This window comes from Lissotriton helveticus, chromosome 3_1 (assembly GCF_964261635.1).
Source record: "Lissotriton helveticus chromosome 3_1, aLisHel1.1, whole genome shotgun sequence".
Taxonomy (NCBI): domain Eukaryota; kingdom Metazoa; phylum Chordata; class Amphibia; order Caudata; family Salamandridae; genus Lissotriton; species Lissotriton helveticus.
This window is the reverse complement of record NC_136061.1, coordinates 1,486,712,064-1,486,733,418: the sequence shown is the minus strand read 5'-3', so window position 1 is coordinate 1,486,733,418 and position 21,355 is coordinate 1,486,712,064. Positions and strand designations below refer to the sequence as shown.

The following is a 21,355-nucleotide window of genomic DNA, read 5'->3' as shown; positions in this document are numbered from 1 at the left end:
GACCTGGCGCCTTATGTCGGGCCAATGCACAGATCGCGCCCGAAATGTCAGTGGCTGTTATTTTTGCATCTAACACGGCCTTGTCTGCGTCCGAAATGCTCGGGATCTGCAGTGGGTCCAGGAAGTGATCTATCGAGTCTTGTCGGAGACGTGGCGGGGTGGCATAGACCGCAGTGTAGTGGTGTTGAAAAGCTGTTAGTATGTCTATTTGGGAGCGCACTAGATCCCCGGAGGTGGTGAGAATCTCAGTGATGGGTTTGGTGTCTGTGTCCTGCTTTCCACCCATGCGAGGAGTGTCCCCGTCTTGTCCCGTTCTTTGTGCATGCGTGTGGCGTAGGCCCTGAAGTTATACTTGCGCAAGTCTGCGAGTGCAGTAGAGTATTTCGTTCTGGCCTCCGCTACTTGGGTCACCGCTGCAGTAACGGCATCTTCCCGTTTTGTGAGTGTCGCCAGCGTGCGTTCAATGTCAGTGAGCGTGCGTTCCAATGTGCAGCGCACCCCCACTATTTGTTATATACATTCCCCCCTGGCTACTATCTTAAAAGCATCCCATTCGACTAACCTGGTGGTGGCTGATCCTGCATTGTGGGTGAAATATTCCTGGATGCTATGCGTATGGTCATGTCGGAATACCTGTTCTGCCAAACAGTCCCTGGGGAGGCGCCATGTAGGTACCAGAGGGCGGGGAGGTGTCCATTGCATGCGCATTATGTGTGCATCGTGGTCAGAAAGGACGCGCCCTAGGTAATCTGTGTGCTGAACTTTATGGAGCAGTGTCGAGGTGCAGAGGAATCTATCTAAACAGACGCGCAAATTGTGGGGAATGGAGTGAAATGAGTAGAGCCGTGTTTGAGGATAATGTGCTCTCCATACGTCTTCTAGCGCCCAGTGAGTCACCCAGCGACGGAAGCGCTCTGTCTGTTTGATGGCCGGAGAGTGTGCGGGGGGTGGGTGTGATCTGTCGAGAGCGATGTCGAGCGCGCAATTGTAATCCCCCCCTAGGATCCACGGGATCGACGTAACCTGTCCTGTTAGATATTTGGTGCGTATATGCTACCTAGCAGAATGAGTGGTCCATCTAGCGTCCCCTCTAGCAAAGCGTACCTGCCCTCCCTATCCACTGCTCTGAGTGTTTCCATGAATGGAGTGCCGGGGCGTATCCAGATTAGCGCACCACGTGCAAAAGCTGAGTAACACGTGGCGCATATGGTGCCGCGTCATCGGGTCCGCAGTTTGTCTATTTCAGGGGTTGTGATATGTGTCTCCTGTAGGAGTGCAATGTGTGCTTGTTGGCGCTTAATGTATGCATAGGTAGCTTACCTCTTGCGTGGCGCGTGGAGACCCCTTGCGTTCAGGGTTAAGATGCTAACGTCCGCGCTTGGCATGGGGAAATCTGAGAGTCAAGGCCGGCTTCTCGTGGCGGACGCTGTGTGGGGTGGTTAAGTGCGGCCCGTACTGCCTGGCCCTGTGGGTCCTGTGGAAGACTGACATCTCCGCCCGTCTAGTTGTGCTGGTGTCGCTGAATATTGTGCCCCCTTTGTGGCGCAGGGTGGAGGGAAATCGGGGAAACAAAACATTTAACTGGGTGGGGAAACCGTCCCAATACCTGGGACACATCGGTGGGTCCGATACGTCCAAACGAGCTCTCACAAAACTGGAGAGTAAACAGTCAATGTGTGGGGGTGGTGGATCGCATCTGCGAGGCTGGGTCCGCTGGGGCGTTGGTAGGATCGTTGTTCGTCTTATGAGATTATGATTGAGATTGTGGTGGGCCGTTCATCTTGTGGCGTTGGCTGGGGGGCCACCCGTAATCTGGAGGGGCTGTTTCCATCAGTCCGTCCGGGCAGGGGCGTGCCAGGACTGCAGAGCCAGGTCCCTCAGGAGATGGTGTCGTCTGTTCGTAGAAGAGCCGGTGTCAAGGTGATAGAGTCCGCCGAGGAGCGGGCTTCGTTGCTGTCCTCCTCACTTCCGGAAGCAAAAAGGCGAGGGATTCCCACCGCGTCCTCTTCGGGTCGGGGGGTCCCCAGGTTAGTCACTGCTTGGAGTGCCTTGCGACGTTCCTGCATGATTTGTTCCAAATCCGGGGATTCAAGCGCGGGGCGACCGGTGGGCTCCCTCCAGCTCTGGGGGATCTGCTGTTATGGAGACTTCGCGGCACTGTTGCTGTTACGTGCTGGCTGTTGGGTGCGCCCACGCAGTGCTTCTGTCGGAGGGTCGAGAGTGCAATGGTGGTCCGCCCAATCGCACGCCTCCGCAGCGTCTGTGAAGAAGTGCGCGGTACCCACGTGTAACACCTTGAGGCGGGCTGGAAACAGCAGGGAGTACTGAATGTTATTTGCTCGCAATCGGCGTTTCACCGCCAGGAAAGATGGTCTTAACTTCTGCACTGCCCTTGCGTAATCCGGGAAGATCATCACATGTTGATTTTCAACCTGGAGCGGACCTGTACGTCTGGCGGGCCGTAGTACTGCATCGCGGTCCTGGAAATGGAGGAACTTAGCCAGTAGTGGGCGTGGTTGACTTATAGGTGCATATGTGTCTATATGTAAAGGTAGATATGGGAATACTATACCTAAGCAAGGGGTGATTACACGACCTTGCCCCCGCTGAGTGATCAGCCAGTTGTGTCAGTTTGGATGGCCAGCCAGGGGTGGCAAAAGATATGCTGCAGCCCAGACCTTGGGTGCACCTATGCCCTGGGTACTTATAGTACACTGTACAGGGGCTGATAAGGTGACTCAATATCCAATTAGTTATGTACCTAGGGTACATGGAGTCCATTTTACAGAGAGAGCAGATAGCCTGGGGCCCTGATTAGCAGGGTCCCAGGCCAACTAAGTCTAAAACCAGCTAAACACAAGGCAAAAAATCTGGGGTAACCATAGTCAGATATCCATCCTCCTACAGTTACTTTTTACGTTACTTTTCTAATTCAGTGCTGGATACCTAGATAGAGGACTGGGGCATTTCCTCAAAACAGGTAAGTAATTACGTTTTGGGTATTAGCATGATTTTTAAAGAATATTTTCAAATTTCAAAACTCCACACTATTGAAACTTTTTGGAGCAGTACATTGAAATTAATAGGCTTTTACAGTAAGTTGCAGGTAAGTTACTTTTCATGTTACTTTTCTAACTCAGTGCTGGGTACCTAGATTCAGTACTGGGACATTTCCTGAAAACAGGTGAGTAAACACGTTTGGTTGTTTGTGCGATTTTTAAGGAATAATTTTAGATTTCAAAACTCCACGCTTAAAAACTTTTTTGAGAAAAAGCGTCAATGTTATCCTATGGGAGGAAAACAGGTTAACGGTTCACAGGTAAGTAAACAACTGTGGGAGTTAAGGTTCTGGGGTTAGACTCAGCGGTCCCCCAGGGTCAGTGATGCACTGTTGTTGCACCCTCAGCGGTACTAGGGCTGCCGGGTGCAGAGTGGTGTGCCCCAATGTTATCCAATGGGGGATAGGGGGCCTCCGGTTTGTGGCTGCTGGAAAGCAGGCCACTCGGTTGTGGGAGTAAAGCTCCTAGGGTTAAGGTCAGGGCAAATGGGGAAACAAAGTAACACAAAAGGTGCACCATTAGCACCACTGGGGCGGCCGGGTGCAGAGTGCTGTTTCGACATCAAGCGCCCTGTTATTTTCTATGGAGAACCTCTGGTTTGCAAAAGCACTGCAGGCAGCGAGACGAAGGACTTCTGGCTGCGACCACCCATTGGAGAGGTAAGTTGGGGAGTTAAGGGTTGGCTGGGCACCGTCGGTTTGGGCACACAAGGCCGTGGGTCATCGGGTACAGAGTTGCCTTTTGGGGTCGGATCTTCTTACCAGCTCCGTGTTGCGGTTAGGGGGGGCCTTCTGGATTTAGGCTGCAGTGGTCGGCTGGAGCCTTGAGGCAGGTCGGCATCGCCGAATCTCGGTCAGGATCGCCGGGGTGACCTCTTCGTGGTGTTTTTCCACTCGACCTCGGGCCTGGTTCGGTGGGTGCAGAGTGGGCTGGATTCGCGGTCTCTGCCCGGCACCAGAAGCTGTAGTTTGAACAAGTCCGGTGTTTACAGGAGATTCAGTCTTTGAAGTGAAGGCCAGAAGGACCTCCGCAGTTCTTGATGTTGCTGGCTGCAGGACACAACTGGATTTCGCAGGAGCAGGTTTGAGGTGAGACAGGCCTGTAGGGCTGGGGCCAAGTCAGTGGACGTCGTCCTCTTGTTAGCTCTGTACAGCTCTTCGCCCTTCTTCTTATCTTCTTTTATTGTCGTTTCTGGATCTGAGGAAGGAGGGTTTAAGGTGCCCCCTAAGTACTAAATCTAGGGGTGTTACAGGAAGGTAAAGGGCAGGGACCAATGTGTCCCTTCCCTGGGGTGGGTACACCCCCTATTCTGCCACTGTCCAGTGGGAGGGGGGCAGGAGCCTCTCTCTGGTTGGCTGGGTCCCACCATCCTCAATATGGCGGGGACTCGAGGTTGTGCTTCACCTCGCCTTCCCCACCTGAGGGATGGAGTAGGCAGAGGTGGGCACACCTCTCTTCCTCACTTGTTTTTCCCGCCCAAAGTGGGGGGTAGAACCAGTGGGGACCAGTTGCTTGTCTGGAGAGGGTCACAAAGGCGGCATGCCTTGGAAGCTTCTCCTTCGTGAACCCTTCCCATCCTGAGGGAGGGGGCTTGGCACCTCGTCCCAGGATGTGCATTGTTTCAGCCCCCCGAGAGCAGCAGCTCTCGACCCAGGGGTCCTGAAACATGTCTGGTGGTGGCAGCCTAGGCAGCCACTCAGTCAGGTCACTAGAAGTTTGTCGAGTTTCAGGGGGCATCTCTAAGATGCCCTCTGTTGTGCATTTTGCATTAAATCCCACACTGGCATCAGTGTGGGTTTAATGTGCTGAGAGGTTTGATACCAAACTTCCCAGTCTTCAGTGCCATTATGGTGTTGTGGAGTTTGTAATGACAAACTCCCAGCACCGAATACTCTTAATGGCAGTACTGCACTTACAGTGCCCAGGAATAGACATGAGCACTGTAGGGGTAAAGGGCTCATGCACCTGCACCTTCACCACTGGCATAGGGCATCCAGCTAGAGGGGTGACTGAGGTAGGGAGTGGTTGTGCAAAGGCAGTGTGTGAGTGTCAGGGTACATGGCCTCTAAGGGTGGCACAATAAGTGCTGCAGCCCTTATAGGTCTTCTCTGGTCACCGTGCCCTGGGTACCTGTGGTACCATTTACCAGGAGCTGACATGTGGCCAGAGATGCCAATTGGGTTTAGGCTTCAATGCAGTTTTAGGAAAGGAGCATAGGCCATGGGTACCTGATTAGCAGGAGCCCAGGGCACACTCAGTCAAAGAACATCAGCAATTCAGCAAAAAGTGGGGGCATACCATAAAAGAAAGAGGGCACTTTCTCACACCCGCTACGTATTTTTCAAAGGTGGCAGGGAGCATGTAGTGGAGACTCCACAAGTAGAGCACTGAAGAAAGTTAGCATAGTCCAAGATGGTGTGAATATTCACTATGGGGCTACTAACTCCTCTCACTTTACTCCAACACATGCTGGCAGGCCATAATACACCGAGTGATACCACTTTTCCCATGGCCAATCAGCAGGTGTATGTGCAAGACATAATGAAAGAAGAAGTGAACCATAACACAGCTCATTTCTCTGTCATAAATGAGCAACTTTTCAGCAAAGCGGACCAACCATCCTTGACCTGAAGCCCTTGATCCTCAGATTAAACTCCCATTAAGGATTATCCCCAGCCATCTGAAACATTTTTTGTCTTTTTAGAAATATATTTTATTGCAAGAAAAGCAACCTGAATAACAGTGACAGCAAGCATTACACAATGTAGCATCAATAATAATAATAATAATAATCCACATTTGTATAGCGCACAATCACCCGTTAGGGTCTCTAGGCGCTGGGGGCCGTCGGGAAGATTAAGCAAGCTATTGCCCAGAGTCGCATGGTGCTGGGCTAACCTGCCGCCGGATCCGGGGATCGAACCCTGATCCCCAGATTCCAGCGTCAGTCGCCCTGGCCGCAGCGCCAACACACAATTCGGTAAACTCGAACCTCCGCAAGCCCCTAAAACCCCCTCGCCCCCCACCCTCCATCAGTTCACAGGGCAGCATTTGGGTCGTGACATTCTGAACCCCCAGGATTAAAGCCAGTACTGTCAATACCATGTGATACTTTTGAAGAATCGTAGCACCTCTTTAGCAGCCCAATGTCCTACCATACTTAGAGGGAGAGAGTTCTCTCACCATCATATTCACTGTGACCGTTCAACACCAAAGCAAGACTTGTACTCTTGGACCACCATTTTCACCCCACTTAACCACATGAGCGCTAGCGAAATTCCGCTCCTGTGCTCATGTTTTAAAAAACCCATTATTCATGACGAGCTGGGCTCGTCATGAGCGTGCGAGGAGGCTACCTCATGACGAGCCCAGCTCGTCATGAGCGTCAAAGGGGTTAAAGCACAGCTGTTGTATCTAGTTGAAAGTGTCTCAAAATGTGCATCCCAGCAACAGTACAAGGTCTAAAACTACAGAGTATAGGAATGGGGATAGAGGCCATAGCACCATCGATATGTGGCTTCTAACCCCACAAGATCCATGGAGGGAGGTGGAGAACTATGATCAACAGCAGGTTAATCACAGAGTAAATATGTAGGGCACTTTCCCTTGACCCTTACTTACCATACCAGGACTCTCAGTGCTCAAGTCTGAAGAAAAAGAGCGCCTTGTATCTATAGCACTCACCACTCCAGCTCCTGCTCAAAGCTGAGAGGGCATCTTCAAGGGGGAAGGTGGAAGAGAGATCTAAAACTGGTATACTGTATGTGATGGTTAGAACAGAAGTGGAAACATTAAGGGACCGGGTCCGAGATACACCTGCTGATTTTGCCAGGAGATTTGAAAGCCCTTAATGCCCAAAGGTAAAATAACATAATAAGCTTCAGCAAGGCAGAAAGGAGTGTTTGAGGAAGGGCTTCTTGTCTAGGTTGCGTGTTTTCCCTAAATGATGTTTGTGGTACAGCAGAGCAGATAAACGTAAGCATTCCAATCTCTTAAAAAAAAAATATATATATATATATTTAAAATTCTGGTACAAGGTTTCACATTATCGCTAATGACTGAGTCAAGAAAGCATTGGTGCCTAACAGCCTGATCCTAGGCCACAGGAATCCTCTGCTCTCTGAACAGCTTCCTACCATACTAACACTTGAGCCTTGACTGTGTTTAACCTGGAGGCTAGATTTACTTTTGACCTCATGTCTGGATAGTCAGTGCTCGCAGAAAGCCACATGGGAAACTCAACCCTACAACGGGCATTACTTCCATCCCGGCTGCCTACACTGCTAGGTCCCATTGTCAGGTTCAACAAAATCTCTCACCTTACCCACCAAAATCCCATTTCACAACCAGAAATGGAGCCGGTGCCAGCAGAAAGTCCCAGGACCTGCACCTGCCACCGTGAACTGTAGAGAAGGGTTCAGCAAGAATATATGAGAAAGTGATTATTGCAGTCTGCATTGAAAAGGGTGATGCAGTGGCCAGTGCGGGCCATCCTCACACAACCTCCCATCTGGTCATCATTCTGAGCCATGATCCCAGTCCACAAGACTGAAGGATGGATCCACAATACCCCTGGAAGTGCCAACCAAAGACCTATAGCGCCACCACCAGACAGCATACATATTAAGAGAAGTGAGTAGAATGCAATCACAGCTATCTCTGTGCAGTCCCTGTGGCTTCCCTGAGCATTCCACTTCTCAAAACAGATCTAGAACCACCAGGTGGAAACACAGGGAGGTCAGTTGACTTGTATGTTGGGCCAATAAAACATCATACAGAAAGATAGCATGTGCCTTATAGAAACCACATTTCAGAGGCTTCCCTTGTGACACACAAGTCCGGTCAACCAAACAATTCCATAAAAGAAGGCTCACCAAATTCATCTTTCACCAACCGACTTAGACTGTGGTGTTACTCCAATGTCCCTAATAACAAAAAAGACTGGCAGGTATGGTCTTGAAACACACTCTGTTCTGTTTACATTTTAGCAAAATATAGGCGTTTTCACATAGGGAGATGGTGAACACTCACACCTGGAAAGAGGAGTTCCTGTAATTGTCCTTGCTCTTATATCATGAAACGACTCCATTTTGAACATCGCTTAGCCCTCTCTCCAGAAACCGCTTACCCTCTGCTCTGCTCTGCTCCTTTATGTGGAAATATGTAAACCACGCTTCTCCAAAGAGTAGCTGGTGAGCTACTGGGGCACTTGTACGTAGCTCTCCATTGTGAAGCCCTGCCTAATACATTACAGGTTCTTGTTTAATTGAAATAATATATGCATCCCAAAACTGAAAACCATGTATTCCAGGTGAAAATATTTGTTGTTTCCGAACTCATCAGCTGATGTTTAGAGCAAATTACCAAAATATATTTAAAGCTGTGTGATTGGAGAGAATTATTACTAATATTATTACTTTGGTGCCAGGGGCATTGCAGCTCTGGCTCTCATGTACTACCCACTGAAAGCCATTGCAAATTGATGAAGTGTTTGTTATTTACTGGTGTTTTTTTATATCACCCTGACTGATCCACTGAGGTGGAATTGCTGCTAATAATACATAGGATGGCCTCTAATGTTATCTTGTTCGATACAGTAACTATTGCAACACTAATAATAGAACTCTGGATGATTTCCATTGAACAAAAGTTGCTCTTATTACAAAACAAGTTGGAAACCCCTGATCTAAAGTCTGCTCTCTCTTAGACCTTTTTGATCCCTTTGTCTATATTTGTTCCATTTGACCCTGGCCCGCTGTTGCTGATCACAATATTCCCGTAAAATTGACTTTAGAATTACTGAAACCAAAACCTGAACTTTGAAGTAATTGCATGTTTTTTTTTAAGCAGGGGATCCAATCCTTAATTCTGGAAACGTTTTGAGAAAAGAAGAGTTTCAATCGTGTCTCGTGGATTCTTATTGTGGAGTAGAAGGAGAAAGTAAATCTGCCCATAACATAGGTAAGAGTTGTTTTATGAATTTTTGGTTTGCAGACAGTGTCCCCATCTGCCACCTATTGAATTCAGCAAAGATATTGATTGAACATATTTGCATGGGTCTCCGACATATTCAGATCTGTCCTAGACAACACTTTAGCTGACTCAAAAGTCTCATGTAATAAAAACAAATAATTAATAAAAATAAACAAATACATACTTAAGTGAGCTTTTAATCGGCATTCTTCATCCATTGGTTTTCTGACTGTCATTCATATGTTGCTTCTGCCCACAGAAGCATACAGTATGGGGCAATGAGTCAACCCACTTCAGCCATTGGCTCTCTTGCACTCTCCGTTTGTCTGATCACATTTGCACATCTGCCTAAAAAGAAATGCACTTCAGTGAAGGGCTAGTGGACTAATACTTTACTTTGCAAATGTTTTTCTCTGCCTTTTCTGTGTGCCACTATGAATTGTGTTTTCCTGTGATGTGCTAAGTACATGTAATGATTACTTTCTTTTTACACTTTTTATTGCAAGGACCTGGCCACCATGTTCAAGTGGCGGCATGTTTTCTTTATTTTCTTCTTTGTATTTCTGTGGCATATGCTTGCAATACAAAATAAATTCAAAATATGACCATCCCACCAAATTGCCAAGGAGAGTCATTTGGTATTGTCAGTGCTTGTTTAACACCATTTCAGCAAGTGAGACATGTGAGAACCTCTGCTTCTTCTTGTACCAGAGCACGAAGCCAAATGTGTTTCGGAATGTTTGCATGCTGGTAGAACTTTGGCTTTTGAAAAGGTACTCAGATACATAGTTTGGAGCAGCATGCTAAGCCAATAGCTTCCCTTGAGAAATGATAGAAAAAGGAAAGGAATCAATTTACTCCTTATACCTCTATGAATGAAAAGAAAAAGTATTCTTTGTTAGAGCTAGGGTGACTGTTAGAGAAAATAATGTATGATTTACTTTATATAAGCAAAAAGGCACAGTTGGTTCGGTACCACCTTTGGTAAAAATGATCTAAATGCCACCATTGGATTGAAGATACTTACTCCCCTCTTAGTTTTAACCTACCCATTGGGGACATCCTCTACGAGGAAGTTTTACTGATTCACATTCACAACTATGCACTCTGCACAACTCATCCACACCTCTCGCTCACATGGGGACCCTGCCATAGTAGAAAACAATACCCCAAGAGTACCTTCCTCCACTTCTTGAAATTTGAGGCAATTGTAGTCCACACCAGAAAACTTTGGTTCTTGGGTGATTTCTAAGCTGGCAATGACTAGAAGATACATCACGCTTCTTCCCCCTGAACATTACAAAATAGACTTTACAGTGTTGGATAATTCAATTATGTCTGCAAAGACAAGGTAACATTTTATTATGCAATAATACTGTATCTAACTAAAATATGTACAAATATGAACATGCAAAGCAGAAACCAATCAATTCACAACAAAATCTTTCAGATTTTGTGGCTTCTTTACCATTCACTCCCTCCTTCTGACAACGTTCCCTTTCAGTCCACAACCATGCCCAACCATTACTTCCGACCCCTTGGCTCACTCATCACCATTCTCTCTCCACCAGACGTCTTCATCCGGGGGCCTATTCACAACAACCCTTCTCTTTTTCCAGATCATTCCACCCTCCTTCTTGATTGCATTTTTGAATAGCTTCACCACTCTCGGCTCTCATGAACTTAGACTAACCCTTGCACTGCACAGGTGTACTCATTTTAATATAATCATCCATATTGGTCCTAGGGACTTTTACACTTCCTTTTATCATACCTTTCCTTTCTTTTGACTTGGAGATCCTTCTCTTTCTTTCTCACACGCCATGGACTCGCAAACCCTTAATATATGGTATCAAACCTGTACTCATCTTGGTACGAGTCACATGGTCTTTCAACAATTCGAAAGGATATTTGCCCGTTGAGCTGAATGGAGTAAACCAGTAGACTGTGATGCTGTACTGTAATTGCACCATCCATTTGATACCTTTGGGTCTTGCAAGTTGTATGTCCTTCTTCAACGTCTTATCCATGTCCTTCACAGTACCATCCATCTCCAGGTGGAATAAGGAGCTTTTATTTGTGCTCAAAACCATAGCCTTTTAAAAATAACTCCAGGGGTGTGGAATTTAATAACATTTCTACTTGTCTATGGGGCAGGTTGCTTCATAAATCTGCTTGTCCTGTAACAAAATCTACTTGTCCCTTTGGTGCAATGTAGTGCGGCTACAAATTATAGCAGCAATCTCATTATATAAGAGATCTGATATAGCCCCTCTGATTATGCCAATGCTCATACCATAGTAGTGTTTGAATACTTGCAACCCCCTTATGTTGCCACGTTTCTGCAGGGCTACATACTGGGGCTGAAGTTAGTGGTAAGCAATAGTTCCAGGGTTAGAATGCCCTTTTGAGTCTGTGCAAACCTACTAACTTGCATGTTTTAAGGGTTTTCAACAACTCTTCTCTATTTTTTCCCATACTGAGAAATGTTGGAAATTTTCTCTTGAAAATGGCAGACATAAACATTATTCCAAAGTTGGGAAACAAGTGGTGGGATGGAAAGTGAATATGAAAACACTCAGATTTTCGCATGAGAAAATGTAAATATGCATATTTGCTCATGCTAGAACGCAGTTCACAAATATATTCTAGGAGTACTATTCTGTAAATTCTTGTGAATTCACAAATGCTATTTAGCTGCACTTAATGCACGGACCTATACCAGGGGTGCACTTTTGAGACTTTCTTTCTTTAACCTCTTCCATGCTCATGACGGCTCCCGCCAGTTATGAGTCACGGTGGGCGTGTGCTGATGATGGCCAGGAGCCGTCATGACCACGCCCGCGATCGGAATGTTCAGCACTGCGGCGGAATTCGCGCCACAGTGATGAGGTTAATAATTGAGCCTCTAATTTGGTCTGCGTTAACCATGACCTTTTGGGTTTAATAAAATTCTGTCTCTCTTTCTGTATTGGCTGGTTTCACTGTGAGTGACAGCATTCTGCTCTTTCACTAAGAGCATATCGGCACACAAAGTAGATTTGTTCAGTGCCAGTAACTACTGTGACAGTGTGTGCTTTTTGAGACCAAAAACAAATTTTGCTTTTGCGAATGTTTGTTATAATGGTGAGGGCCTGGCAGCTCCCACACCGATAAGGTATTACAAAAAACCATGCCAAAACAATTCACTCATTGACAAAGCTGACCACCAATTTCAGACCTACTGGCTTTGCCAATGCTTATTTTTGTTTCCCATAAACGTATTAAAACTGTTTATACTCATTTGGATTATTAATATTTTTGGGAAATACCAGCATGCATCAACACCCGTTACTAAATGATGCTGCAAAGAAATGGTACCTGAAATTTTACAGTAGTTTAGCAAAATGTTATTTTTCCTGCTTTCATTTTTTTATGAACATTTTATTTTGAAAGCAAAGAATCTTCAATCTTGCTTTCAACTTCTGCAAATATTTGCATCAAGTCAGAGAGCATTCTGGGAGCTTTGTACATAGCCTTATATTGCTAAGCTATGAAAATGTGTGTATACATTTTTATACTGGAACCACTGTCAGTAGTGCAGTCAAGGATTACAATGTTTACTTAGAGTGCCCACACTAATAATAAAGGCTTTCAATTAACCCCTTCGCTGCGGCGGCAATTCCGCCGCAGGGGTAGGGGGGGCCGCACGGCGCTCACATGCTCGTGACGGAACCGCTCCGTCACGAGCCTCGGGTGGGCTGTGCTTGTGACGGAGCGGTTCCGTCACGGCCCCGCCCGCTCAATAAAACGCGGCGCGCAGGCGCGTAATCAGTGCCGCGCAGGCGCGTAATCAGCGCCGCGCAGGCGCGCCGAGCGGGTCGTGACGGAACAGCTCCGTCACCAGCACAGCCCAGCCGAGGCTCGTGACGGAGCGGTTCCGTCACGAGCCTCGGGTGGGCTGTGCTTGTGACGGAGCGGTTCCGTCACGGCCCCGCCCGCTCAATAAAACGCGGCGCGCAGGCGCGTAATCAGTGCCGCGCAGGCGCGTAATCAGCGCCGCGCAGGCGCGCCGAGCGGGTCGTGACGGAACAGCTCCGTCACCAGCACAGCCCAGCCGAGGCTCGTGACGGAGCGGTTCCGTCACGAGCATGGGAGGGGTTAATGAACCATAAATACAAGTTTGAACAGCATTAACATATGGACACAAATATTTCCTTAACTGCAGACAGTGCCCTTCCCTGATCCATAACGGGGCCTGCAAACTGGCAACCAAAGGTTTTGTGCTGCAGGGGGTTGGGCCTACTTGTCCAAGGACAAAATACACATGAAAACTTGTTGCCCTTGACCCCAAACAAAATTTCCTGGGTGTCGGGCTATAGGAATTCCACATCCCTGTAACTCTTAATCTTGACAGAGCAAACTTGGACACCATTATCAGATAGCGAATAGTGGGAAAGATTTAGCATCTAGATAAAACCTGGTTATACCGTCAGTGGAAATGTCCTTTACTTCTACCCTCCTAGAATAGAAACCCATGAAGACTAATAGAGAGGGTTTGGCCAGTTTACCCCTTATCGTTCCAACCAGATAAATGGTAACCTCTTTTCAAGGATAATTGGGCAGTACCCTACACACGGGGCATCTGTCTGACCTTCAACCCTTTGTTGGAGTTCTTGCACTCCATATACTTCAAGAATTTTCAAAGGTAGGTATGCATACCAATTCATGCTTTTTTTTCAAAAATTATTCAATCTTAGATCTAAATGCGTGCAGTTGGGGTTGGTGCCATGCCCAATGGGCACTTGGGTAAGATACATTTTCACGTTTCGGTGAATCAACACCTCAACCAAACGCATAGCTGGACTCACCTGTTTAGGCCATTATCCTCTTTTTCATATTAATCCGTGTATTCCAATTTAATCAAATTATTTTAACCATTTTTGTCCAACTTTTTTATCCAACTTTTTTTCACTGTTTTCTCTCGACACGCTGAATGGATTTGCCAATTTACAAATGTTCACATGTTTAAGCTTGGCCTTCCGAACCTCTTGCGTAAAACACAAAAGGAGCAATTTAGTCTGAGGCAGGGTTGTTTATTTTACAATACACAATGCATTTCGAGCCACTGGTGCTCTTCTTCAGGGGTTACTGAAATAACAAATAAAATTACCAGTATTACCGTTAACATCTCTGACAACTTGAATGCTACTAGATTAATATGTCAGGGCTCGACAAATCCACTCGCCCGCTCGCATTTGCGAGGGAGAATGGATGAGGACGAGCTATTTTTAGGTCCTACTCGCCCTTTCTGGCGAGTAGGAAGTCTAACTAACTTTTGTCCTCTGTCTTTGAAAACAGAGCAAAAGTGACAAGATAACACGATTTAAAGGCATTTTTATTGCTCACAAAGGGAATGAGCAATAAAGATGCCTTTAAATCTTGTTATCTTGTCACTTTTGCTCCGTTTTCAGAGACGGAGGTCAAGTGGGTTGCAGTCAGGTCGAGGGGATTTTCAATGGTACTAAACCTGCAGGACTAGTACCATTTTTCAGTTGTGAATTAACATGCTTTTCAATGATTCCAACGTTACCAATGTACCTCTTTAAACCAACGGGATTCTGCAACATTCTCCCACAATTCCCTCCCACCCACAATGCTCTCTGAACAAAGCATCTATCTAATCACCAGTCCCTTCTGTGATCATTCCCTCATTTAACATTTCATACTTTGGTGATGTGACTCCATATACTTCACCATGACCTCGACCTCTAAGTCTGAACCTGGCCATCAGAAGTATGTTATCATTGTCTCTTTTGTTTTTACAATTTCCAAATGTTCCTCAGGTGCTAAATTCAACAGCTTGATCCTGATTCCACTTCTTCACTGACACCTCATTCCTCACCATTCATAACACTTCTCACTTCTTGCAGCTGTCTCTATATCCACTTACTGACCTTTACAACTATAACTACCTTAGATAGGACTCACTATTTAGCCATTTACTTACTCCATCCTCTCTCCAATGCACCAAACGTCACTGTGTACATTCTCATATCCTCATCCAATGCCTCTTCCACCTAACTTTCCTCCATGCTTTCTACTACTAACCACACTAAACAGCCACCTGAACTATTTCTTACTCCTGGTACGTACGCTACTTCAAAACAAAAATCTTGGAGTGATATCAAACATCTCCTAATTCTTGATAAAAATGAGTCAAGCCCCTTCCTCTGTAGAAGCACCATACCCAGCCCTCACATCCTACTTGTAAAATCGTAACTTCATTAATCAACCTCACACTTTATCATGAATCATTCTTACCCTTGCTACAACTGTACTTAAAAAAGGCCCTCCTTTTCACAACTATTACATACAAGATTTATGGTTGGACAGTCCTTTGCATTGACTTTGAGCCCATCGTTTCCAAGCTGTACGAATCCGGCAGAGGCATAGAAAGGATTGGTTGCTATAACACAAGTTCCTGCTAGGGACATAAGGAGTAAGTCTGTTTTGCAGGTCTTTTGGCCCAGAACCTGATAGGGATTTGTAGGTTATACAAAGCCGTTTGAACAGGGCTGTCTTGCGAATCGGGGGGCAATGTAAGGCTCTTAGTGTAGCGGCAGATGGACGCCTTGGTGGCAGCTTGTTAACCATACATGCTGCTGTATTGTGAACGACTTGCAGTTGGGACGGAAGGGATTCATTGGAGGCAAGGAACAAGGCATTACCATAATCTAGTCGGCTAATGATCGCCCCTGGGTGAGTGTTTTACGTGAGTTTAATGGGAGCCATTTAAATTTATTTATTTGTATTAACTCTGTTTTATTAAGCAGCAAAGGAAAACATTGCAGTGAGTAAAATGTAAATGTAAAATGTAAATGTAGTATACTTGTAAAGCGCACAGCTGCCCCAGCAACAGGGCGTCCCGGCGCTGTATAACTCTGGGGAACCCGTCCTGGCTTTCCCTGTGGGATGGTCCCTTGCTGGGAGTCCCCAAGGTGGAGCCAGGCATCCCCGGAATTGGTGGGGCCGTTGTGGAGATTAGGCAAGCTAATGCCCAGAGTTGCCGAGTGGAACCCCTGATTAGAGTAAGCACCGAAGCGAGAATTATCGAGTCCGCTGACCAAGGTCCACGACCCTGCCGCGTCGGGAATTGAACCCTGGTCCCGGGCTGACTTCTGCTCTCGGGCCTGCCGCCTCTAACCAGTGAGCCACACTACAGCCACCCGCACCTGTATGAGCACAATGCGGTCGAGAACGATGCAATAGCGTGAACACTGCCAAGAGATGCTCCCACCGGGAGTGTTAACACAGCAAGCCGCCTACAACCCATCCGGGCCGGCCGCGTCTTAAATGCTAAAAGGCAGGTGCAGGTGGTATTGATTATGAAGCATGAGTAAAAAAGGAAGGAAGAAAGAAGGAAAAACAAACCCCAGCCCCCCACCCTCCTCCCACAACCACCCCCCTCCTCGTCCACGGAGCAAAGATAGAAGCTAAAAATTGTCTCCTCTCTAAGAGGTTCCTCAGGCTGCAGCACCATCTGGGGTCTTGTGTTTGCGTGACTGCGTCTTAGGGTCTGGAAGCGGGGTGTCTGCAAGGTGTAATAGTTGCAAGTAGCGGGGGCAACTCAGCTCTCGGAATTCTCCTGTCAGTAGGGTCAAGAACGGCCGCCATAGCGCTGCAAATTCTTCTCCTTTCCCTGCCTTTGCCAATGACAGCTTCTCCATCCCCAGGATCGCCCATAGCCGGTGCAGCCATCCTATTTGTAAAGGAGGCTGGACGGCTCTCCAATGCGCTACTATATTTTGTACAGCTGCCCCCAGTGCAAGTGCAATAAGCCTCCCCCTCCTGGACTTTAGGGGGTACATCAGGGCGTTGGGAAGGCCTAGCAGGAAACCTGGGTAGTTGCGTATCTAGGTGTGCGTCTGTCAAGTCTAAGATTGAGGTCCAATAAGGCTGGAGGCGGTCACAGCTCCAAAGCAGGTGCTCCAGTGTGCCAAGCTCCCCACACCCTCTCCAACAGCGGTCGCTAACCCGGGGGTCCCATTGATGTAGTCTTTCAGGTGTGTGGTACCAATATGTGGCTACCTTGGTCATGGTTTCAGTAAGCCCCATGTGATAGGCAGAGTGTCTGGCTCTGTGGTAAACCCCCTCCCATTCCTTGCGTGTGAGTTGTCTCTCTCCCATCTGGCTCTCCCTGCGTTGTAAGTGTATATGTTGGTGAGGAGTAAGTGTTGGTACAGATCGGAGATTAGTTTTTTATCAGAGGTGCGTGTCAATAGCCATTTCTCGTATGGAGTAAGGAAGCGCTGTTCACCGGGTCTGACCGACGGCTGTAACGCCCAATGGAGGACCTGCAGGTAGGGCAAGCGATCCGTTTCCGGTACGCCGTAGTCCTCTTTCACTTTCTGAAAGGGAAGGATGCCGTTAAGATCAAACATATGTCCCAAATTCCTGCAAGGTGTGGTTCTCCACATCGCGAACGCCTGGGGTTCAAGGCCGGGAGAGAAGTCAGGGTTGTCGAAGAGCGGTGTCATCGGTGAGGGGAAGGAGGTGAGCTCCTGCTTAACAGCCACCTTGTCCCATATATCCAGGACGGTGCTCGTAATGAGCGATGCGTAGAGGTTGGGGGGTCTATGGCAGCGCGGCAAGAACGGGACACCCTGGAGTGTACGACCTGCCACCGCTTGGTCCTGAAAGAGCCAATGTTTGCCTGATTCCAGTTGGTGCCACTCCACCAATGTGCGCAACTGGGTCGCCTGAAAGTATAAGGTGAGGTCGGGCACTCCCACCCCACCATGTGCGGGGGGGAGTATAGCGATCGCGTGTTTAAACCGCGGGCGGCGGCCATTCCAGACAAAGCGTGCCAGGTCCGATTGCGTCTTCTGAAGCCATCCCGTCGGTGGGCGTAGAGGGAGGGTCTGAAACAATTAATCATATTTTTAAAGAAGGTCCATAGTGCCAAAACAGGTACCATATGTGGAGGATAAATGGTCTCACATTGAAACTTGATTGTCTATGAGTATGCCTACATTTCTTGCGATTATACTGGGCAAAGGGGTGGGGCCCAATTCTGCCGGCCACCAGTCATCAGTCCAGAGATTTTGGGCTTTGCCGAACGAGAGAATTTCTGTTTTGCTCCCATTGAGTTGGAGACAGTTATAGGACATCCAGGAAGCAATCGCCCTCATGCAGGTAGGGAATCTGTTTGACATTCTCGATGTCCTGCCCGAATGCGATGACCAACTGTGTGTCATCTGCGTATGATAGTGTCTCGAATCCAAACGATTTAATCAGTCAGGCCAAGGGAGCTACGTATACATTAAAGAACCCTGGGGAACTCCTTTGTTCAGGAAAAAGGTCCTGGAGAGGTACGGACCCATAGACACTGTTTGGACTCGATCTTTAAGGAAGTCTCTCAACCAGTTAATGGCTGAACCCCTGATACCTAGCTGCTGCAGACGTGATAGAATTGTGTGTGAGATGGTGTTGAATGCTGCTGATAGATCAAGCATCACCAGCATAGCTGGTCCTTCCGTCATCAAGTGACAGTCTAATGGTGTCTACTACTGCAAGTAGAGCAGTCTCTGTGCTGTGGAATGGTCTAAAACCTGACTGAGAGATGCCCAACAAATTGTTCTGTTCTGGGTATGCCATAACCTGTTTGTTAATATGGATCTCTAATGTCTTTCGTAGCAGAGGGAGGAGAGATATGGGGCGGTAGTTGTTCGAGTCCTTGGGGTCCGTGGTTGGTTTCTTCACGATGGGCGTTACGTGGGCTGCTTTCCACTGCCTCGGGACTGAGGCTAAGGTCATAGATTGGTTGCATATTTCAGTAATTGCCGGGGCAAGATGAGGGGAGAGAAATTAATAGATTTTTGGAGGGAAGGGATCGTCAGGCGACCCTGATTTTGCCTTAGCTAATGAGTCTAACATTTGGGTTCAAATGTCACAAAGCCCGGGTAATATTTCCTAGCGGGGTGAGAAGGATATAGATTGAAAACTATTATAGATGGTGTTCATTTTAGTTTGGAAATGAGTTGGCAGGGTGTCACAGAAAACTAGGGTTGCTGGGGCATCAGAAGAACAGGCCCGTGTTTGGGCACAGGTTTTTTCAATTTAAAAAAGTTCCTTGGAGGAGTTACCGGCTTGTTAGATTTTAAGAACAATATATTGTTTACGAACAGGCTCTATTTCATCATGGTAAGAGCGAAGTGCATCTTTAAATATTTGTTTTTCAGAATTGCTTTTAGACAGCCTCCAGATGCACTCAAGCCTTTTACAGAGGGTCTTATCAGTTTTCTGGTCCGCCGAATACCAAGGTGTATTTGGTCTGGGATATTTCTTAGTGAGGGGGCCATGATGTTGAATGGCTGCGAAAGGGAATCGTTGAACTGTGCAAGAGTTGCATTGATATTTGACGGGTTATTTGGTTTCAAAGTGGAGAAGGCTGCTTGAAAAGAGTCACCAGTGATCTGCTTCCAGCATTTGGTGATGGACTGGTGCCTGGCCTTAGATGCATTGGGCATTGTAGTAAGTGAAATTAGAAAGCTGATCAAAAAGTGATCTGTCCATGTCAGTGGGGTGTCAATTTAAGGGAGCTTACTGGTAGAGAAAATGAGGTCCAACGTATGTCCGCCTTGGTGGGTGGGGCAGAGTTTTATTAACTGTAGATTTAGCACTTCAAGATGTGTTCGCAAGACAGGGACCTTGGGGTCCGTGGTAACAGCAACATGATAATTAAAATCTCCAATAGTAAGATAAATAATTTTCGTTTCAACTCTATTAAACTTTGTTATTCGGTTTAAAAAACCATACAAGATACAAATTGTATACAATTCATACGTGTTAAATAAAAATCCAATATACAATACAATACAAACTTACAATCCCACACATATTAATTCCGATCTGGTTACCAAAGACTTGTTTTAAAAATTATAAAGATTGGGCACAGTTATGGATGTAAAGGGACATTGCTTATAAGGAATAAGACTATAATGTCCATTCCATTTTAAAAACAATAAAGTGCAAAATCATCCATAAAATTGATAAAGTGTAAATGCATCGATCACATTATCCACTATCAAGTGTGAGAACAGGACACAACGTAAAAACATACCATACTAAAGTTAGTGATAAAAAATAAACGGACAGCAATATGTTAAAATTTCAGTCCCTTTCTCTTACGTACTAAGTTTCTGGCGAATAAGTATTTCCATATTACGACAAATGAGTTTTATCTATTTTTTCTAGAAATGACATACACTGGGCAAAAAATAATATAGGGGGATTGTTTTCTACAGCATTTTGTGAACATATGGTGCAGAGAACCACTCTGCCATCAGTATTATTGCACGACCACTTGTATGTGTTAGATTTGATCTGTAAAACATCAAAGCGAACTTCATGTACAGGAACTTAGCCTATTGAGGTTGTATTTCATCCATGTATACTTTAAAAGAGGGGGATGGTTTTATGGATAAAAACTGCGAAGTCAACCTTCCAATTTTTGGGCAATGATGCATACTGTCTTTGAAAGATGTGTTAATGAGTCAGCAGCAGCCCAAAAGCTAGTTAGGCTTAGTTTATAAAACCAAGTACGCACATGTTGGAGCAATGGAAGTGTAGTGTTGTAATCAAGTCTCAGTATCCCAATCAACCCTTCTTTATAACTTTTGAGCTCTAGTATGGACCACAAGCGGGCCCAGAGCAGCAAAGGTCTTAATGTGGCATGGGGCTCAATTCGCCTAATCTTTATATCTTGGATAATGGGGATCATAGGTGTGCGTACTGGGAGCTGCAATAACATACTTATACATGTGTTTTCTTCCACATTAATTATATTCTGACTATTGTTAGCCCCCCAGAGTTCTGCATCATAAAGGATTGCAGTTTGCCCCCTACACTTAAAAACTTCCAGGGCGGTTGACACTGCCTAGGATGCGATTTTCTGTTGCTTTTTCATGATTGCAATGGAATTTTGGAGCAGAGTAGGCTCAACTCAAAAGCTTTATCTACTACACTGTCAATCTGTTGTTTTTGCTTATAAGCTGTTGATCTTCTCTTATACTGTTTTAAATTCTTTATTAAATTTGAAATTACTCTACTTCTAAACGTTCTTTTTCTTATATCTTTATACTGTTTCTACCTTTTTGTTAGATGAGTTGTTTTACAATTTGTTGTTCTTTGAACATGGGTAATCCCTTACCGTTTGTGACTTGTTGTTAAAGTTTTATTTTATTTTCAACATTTTCCACAGTTTTCTTTCTTCTTGATACTGTTTTAAGAAACTGCTTAGTTTTCTTACCAGAAGACTTTTTTCGCTCTACAATATTATG

The 21,355-nt window shown here is 46.2% G+C and overlaps 1 protein-coding gene across 2 annotated transcripts in view; it reads left to right on the top strand.

The window, feature by feature from the left end:
* Nucleotides 1-21,355, top strand: part of LOC144823535 (uncharacterized) — a 337,732-nt gene that overhangs the window by 96,752 nt on the left and 219,625 nt on the right. The window contains exon 5 of one of the 2 annotated variants that reach the window (XM_078682134.1): nucleotides 8,910-9,020. In XM_078682134.1, coding sequence (XP_078538260.1) covers nucleotides 8,910-9,020 — 111 coding nt within the window. Of the gene's footprint in view, nucleotides 1-8,906; nucleotides 9,021-21,355 lie in introns of both variants that reach the window. The other variant, XM_078682133.1, reaches the window with a different exon arrangement.